Here is a 6,193-nt window from a genome sequence, read left to right as displayed (position 1 = left end):
GTAGTCAGATTCGCATGTAGCACTGATATTCACTGTTACTGTGGTATTAATGCTGATTAGACCAAGTGTTTCAATGTATACTGTTGTTTCGATTGGGCCAGCCTCAATACTATCATCAAAACAAGTGCCTAATTTATAGTAATAATTCAGGCGTGAATTGATTGATTCATATTGGATGGTTGCATTGCAGTAATACGAGTCGTTAACATATACTTTGAGAGTACTTAGCCAGTCATAGGTTTTCATATTACATGCAGTTATCAGTGACAGAAACTGTAAATTGAGGATATTCGCATTTACAGTATTGGTAATAATTTGGATATTGGCATTGATAGGCTCCATCATAACGATAATAGTCACCGCATTGTAAAGGGAGATTTGTAAAGTGAGCACTCAAAGTCAGATTATTGCAAATCTCTTGTTCTAGTTGATTGTGTGTAGTAATATCAAAGGATGGTTCAGTACATGTAACAGGAACATTGTTACAATTATAAAGACTGACACATTCAAATACAATATACCTCAACCAGTTATATGAAGAAGACGAAACATGTAGACACGTGATACTAACCTCTTCATATCTACTACCATCCCTCATACCAATAATACTCACATTATTCCTCAGTAGCTGTTGCTCTAGTAGACTAGTAGTGTCTAGTGTATATGTACCAGGAGACAGGTTGATAAGGATACCTGATGAACAGTTGTATTGTAGAGTAGCAGTTCCTTGTATAGCTAGATCAATAGTAGCACAAGGTGTTTGAACTCCTCCAGTCCAACAAGAGGTATTGTTGATACCATGAGATGAACTGACATAGATCCTACACTCCAAACCAGCAGCAGAATATACTAGAACAAGAGAAAGAAGAGAGACAAGAACCACTTTAGGTAGCATCATTTCTCATGAGATACAGCAGATTCAGGGACCAGTAATTGATGCTAGGGCTACCAGTATGTGTAAAGAGTCAGTTGTATGCTTGGATTATATATCTACTAGAGATCATGTGATGTGATACTATATTTAGCACTCTTATTAATCTATTATGTCGAAATGATTTGTAACTCAATTAGAGCTACTACTGATTGTTTCATAGATACACTAAAACAGTTAGTTTTTATGCAAATTGAAGCATTGACAGTTTTGGTATAGTATTTCTAGCTGAATGCGTCATACCATAATTTATTTATGTAATTTATGACAAATCAATATTCCTATTATTATCTATGCAGGTTCTGGTGGTAACAATCATGCATTGGATTATTATAATGAAACCAAGTACCCATTAGCAGTTAAACTGGGTACCATTACTCCAGGAGGAGCTGATGTCTACTCTTATGAAGAAGACTCAATGGTGATGGATCCTAAACTATCAGAACACCTCTCACACTTTGGAATAAACATGATGATCATGTCTAAAGTGAGTGTAGTACTTATAGTTAATGTAGTGTGATTATTGCTTCCATTATATATATAGCATAAATACATGTATATGTACAGTAATACATGATGGGTCTACCAACAGTTCTAGTTTGTTTTATTCATTTAAATGTTTTTATTTTGAACAATATCATGTCTACATCCTGATATTTTCCTTCAAACCAGTTCTATTAATCAGTTCCTTTTTGTGTAGACTGACAAGACGATGACTGAGTTACAAATAGATGCTAATATTAAACTGGGGGAGTGGTCAGTGATTCAGGAATCAGGCCACGAACTAAAACTGGTTTACGGTCCTGGTTATACTGGTCTACAGAACCTTGGTAACAGTTGCTACATGAATTCCGTCATGCAAGTTCTCTTTGCACTGCCCGAGTTTAAGGAGAGGTGGGTGTGGTTGGTGGGTGTGGCTTACTTTGTGTTTATAGATACTATGATACTGCAGTGGATACTTTTAAAAGACAAACTGGAGACCCAACAAAAGACTTTAACACTCAAATGTCAGTAATACCTTGAGCGGTTATTAAATGAAGGCTGTTGACATGACAACCATGTTTTGTTGCTATGGCAGCCATGAATATTAAAGATATGAATCATGTATAAAGAATTTCACTTTTTGGTTGTAGTAAATTTATGTGTACAAAATGACCCCCAATTTTTATTACATTTTCTGATACATATTGATGTACTTATGCTGTGTAGCAATTATGAGCTGATTCCGACTTAAATTTTTTAAGTTACATTCATTTTTAAAAACAGGCAAATTTCTGAAAAAATCTCTGTACTATAGCCCATGGTTTTTTCTGAAAAATGGCGAAAAAATGACCCCCAATTTTTATTACATTTTCTGATGCATATTGATGTACTTATGCTGTGTAGTAAGTTTGAGCTGATTCCAACTTAAATTTTTCAAGTTACAGTCATTTTTAAAAACAGGCAAATTTCTGAAAAAATCCCTGTACTATAGCCCAGGGTTTTTTCTGAAAAATGGCCAAAAAATTACCCCCAATTTTTATTACATTTTCTGATACATATTGATGTGCTTATGCTGTGTAGCAAGTTTGAGCTTATTCTGACTTAAATTTAATTTATTTTAGTAATTATAATTATATTTGACCTCATTCCTTGTCAGGTGTAAACTGGCCCGAGGATTGTTATCTGGTGATTATTCCAAACCACTCCCTCCTGCCGAGGGTAGTACCCCAGAGGGAGAGAAAGAGGGACAAAAGGAACAAGAAGGTATTCGTCCTAACATGTTCAAAACACTCATTGGCACTGGACACAGAGAATTCAGCTCCAACAGACAACAAGTGATTAATATTTATTAAATAATAATGATTTTTTTTCTATTTTTGTAGGATGTTCAAGAATTTTTCCTTCATCTTCTGTCTGCCATAGAGAGAGCAGAGGTGAGAATTATAATTTTTTTATATAAGAAATATTTTATTTATCTTTTTATTGCTATAGCACACTAGTAGAGGTACAAGGAATGTTGCTGATTTATTCAAGTATCAGGTATTATACATGTGTCATAACTAGAGTGCATGGTAGTGCCCTGATGATTGTACTCCTGCATTAGGTTGAAGAGAAGATTACTTGTGTCGTTTCTGGTAAAGTCCGTTATTCTGTTAGACCAGACTCCATACTAACTTTACCAGTTCCAATGGAAACTGCCTCTAATCAAGGTAGCTAATGATTTACCCTCTCCCTCTCTCTCTTTATCTTCTTTCTTAAGCTGAAGTGGCTGCTTGGAAAGAGAAGAAAGCACAGCTAATGGCAGAGAAAAAGAAAATGTTAGAAAATGCCCACAAAGAATTATTGCAATTATTTTTGTGTATAGTAATCATGATGAAGCAGTGAGAGCTAAAGTCTCTTTCTCATCTTGTCTTGGACAATATTCATCATCTACTGATATTCCTGACTTCTATTCGACAGAACTTAAAACAAAATCACCAGCGACCAGGTATTTTTATTTATTATTAGTATTTGTAATAATTTTGTTTTTATTTTTAGGATTTATCGTTTTAAGACATTTCCAAAGTATCTTGTTGTTCAGCTAGCGAAATTTGCTTTTGATGAGAATTGGGTCCCAGTCAAATTTGGTGAGTACATTTCTTTTCTTTTTTTCTCACTCTCCCCCCCCCCTCTCCCTCTCTCTCGTTAGATGTTGAAGTTGATGTCCCTGAGTCTCTTGATATATCCAGTCTAAGAGGAGGAGGTATACAACCAGGAGAAGTTGAACTACCTGAAGAATCTGGACCAGCACAACCTGAAGGTAATAGAACACACTCTATTCAATTTTACAAAATTCTTTGATAAAATTAATAACTTTTGTTGTTGTTTTTGTAGTTGAGATTGATGAAGGTGTGTTGTCACAGTTAGCCGGAATGGGGTTTGACATTGAAGGCTGCAAGAGAGCCATATACCACACTAAGAACCAAGGCAGGTTCCCATACTCTCATATACTGGTACTGGAATGAATCTTGTGTGTTTATTTATAGGAATAGAGCCAGCCATGAACTGGGTACTGGAACACATGGGAGACCCTGGTACGTACCTTTACCAATAGACCATGTGAATAAAATACTATTAATATTTTATTAATTTTAGATTTTACGGATCCATTTGTTCCTCCTGGTAGTGTCAAGTCAGCAGGGGGTGGGGCTGATAAAGGAGGTGTGGCCAGTGAAGACTCCATTGCTATTGTAATGTCACTGGGTTTCACTAGGGAACAGGCTATGAAAGCATTGAAAGCTACAGTGAGTGAATTAATAATAATGTGATCAAATGATAAATAGTATAATCAGTTTATGCAGTGAAAATTAACCATAGCTTGAAATTTTTTTCTATTTTTAAGTAAATACACAATTGCTACAGTTACAATTTTTAAATAAATGACTGTTCATTATACTTTTTATTATTAATAGGATAATAATGTAGAAAGAGCTGCTGACTGGGTGTTCAGTCATATGGATGAACTACAACAAATGGAAGAAGGAGAAGGTGAAGAACCAATGGAAGAGGAACAGTTCAGTGATGGGTCTGGAAGTGAGTTGGTCTTTCAATAGCTTTACATTTTAACCCCTACATGTAATCCTCATTTCCATTAAAGTATATGCATGATAAGCCTGAGAAGGAACAGAGTCTATTTCTTCTTATCATGCATACTATATACCTACCAGTGCTTTTGCTAGTCTATTCTCTGGTTATGCAGTACCATCAGACAATATTAAGCACCATTCACCACCTAAACACTAATTCCACCCAAGTTGTACATCAAAATATGCTACCCACTTAACAGCACTTGCTTGATTAAAGGATTTATAGTCAAGTACATCAACATTCAAATCAGTTGCAACTTCACTGTAAAATATTCTGTGAAGAAATCTGCTATTTTACCTTCTCCCCCCTCTCTCAGAGTACAGTCTAATAGCATTCATCAGTCATATGGGTACCTCAACAATGACTGGTCATTATGTCTGTCACATTAAGAAGGATGGCAAGTGGATCATATTTAATGACAACAAAGTAGCTGAGTCTGTGGCTCCACCTAAAGATCATGCCTACCTCTATTTCTACAAGAGAGAACATTGAAACACTGAGAGTGTATTACTCGAAGTATATTGTACTGTGTACTGTTGTGTGAAGTTTAAATAAAAGATTTGAATATAAAAAAACAAGATAATAAAGCAATAAAATTAACCAAAAACACACAAAGTTGCAGCATTAATAACACACAATCTCTAGTTTTGCATAATAAAGAACACACTGCTAATAAATGAACACACTCAACTTAATCTTTAGTTAATTTTGTGTATCAAGCAGTGGTCTTTTCAAATCTTCAGCTGTTGTAGTAATAACTGATTGATTATTACCTTGTAGCACATCATCAGGTATTACACAGGAGTGACGTTCATTGTATTCTTGTGGATTCTCCATACGATCAGCAAGCCAATTATCATCTAATGATATGATGTCCTTTTCTTGTTCTTGTTCTGTAGGAACCACTGGGACTCTCTTCTTATGATAGGAACGACAAGCTTTTATGATTTTATGTAAATGATACATCATATAAATTGGTATTATTATTCCAAAAACAAGAATATTGAAGACCAGCACTGCACCAACAATTATCATGTAAACTGGAATAATGGCACTAAAGAATAGGGTGAAAAGAACAGCAATAACAAATTCAGTAAAGTTATGCAAGTTTCTATAGAAAGGACGAAATATTAGAACTACTGCTGCTAGTAGAAAAGAACTAATGCATAGAGCTATTGGGACTGCAAACACAAGCTTGTAGCCAATAAGTAGCAGACTCAAAATGATTATTCTTGTCAGTAGGTATAGTCCAGCCATGAAACGGTAATCATAAGTATTCTCAGTTCCATTCTTATAAGGACCAGTAAACACATCACCCAGTGATATCAGTAGCTGTTTCCTCAAATGTAAACAATCCAATAACTTTTGAAACCATTTGAATCGATAAAAAAATATACAAAGTGTTGGTAGGAGTATCAAAAACAATAACACTAAGATTGCCAAAAGCCCCAAAGCACCAAACTCAACAAAATAAGTATTTATTGTATCATAATAGAATCTTGTATGATTAATGCCATTTTTAACACTAGGAGTAAGACTCAATATTTTAAAGGAAGTGGCAGTCAATTGAGTGAAGCAGAGTATATATATTGATGCTATAGAGTGAGTAAAAGATGGTTCAATGCCAGTCATACTCCAGAAACGAGCCATGGA

General features: G+C 35.0%; 1 protein-coding gene across 1 annotated transcript; it reads left to right on the top strand.

Annotated features, from left to right (window-relative positions):
- The first annotated feature begins 1,051 nt into the window (after positions 1-1,051).
- Positions 1,052-5,103, top strand: LOC100631534 (ubiquitin carboxyl-terminal hydrolase 5). Its single transcript, XM_019997197.1, has 17 exons — positions 1,052-1,144; positions 1,224-1,418; positions 1,632-1,825; positions 1,867-1,938; positions 2,571-2,748; positions 2,797-2,847; positions 2,906-2,953; positions 3,018-3,123; positions 3,174-3,231; positions 3,279-3,401; positions 3,452-3,540; positions 3,603-3,713; positions 3,788-3,880; positions 3,940-3,987; positions 4,049-4,197; positions 4,366-4,486; positions 4,857-5,103. Exons 1-17 carry the CDS (start codon positions 1,052-1,054, stop codon positions 5,030-5,032), a joined length of 1,905 nt encoding a protein of 634 aa, XP_019852756.1. The 3' UTR covers positions 5,033-5,103.
- Positions 5,104-6,193: the final 1,090 nt, after the last annotated feature.

This window comes from Amphimedon queenslandica, unplaced genomic scaffold, assembly GCF_000090795.2.
Source record: "Amphimedon queenslandica unplaced genomic scaffold, v1.1 AMPQUscaffold_13380, whole genome shotgun sequence".
NCBI classification, from domain to species: Eukaryota; Metazoa; Porifera; class Demospongiae; order Haplosclerida; family Niphatidae; genus Amphimedon; species Amphimedon queenslandica.
This window is presented reverse-complemented; position numbering and strand designations above follow the sequence as displayed.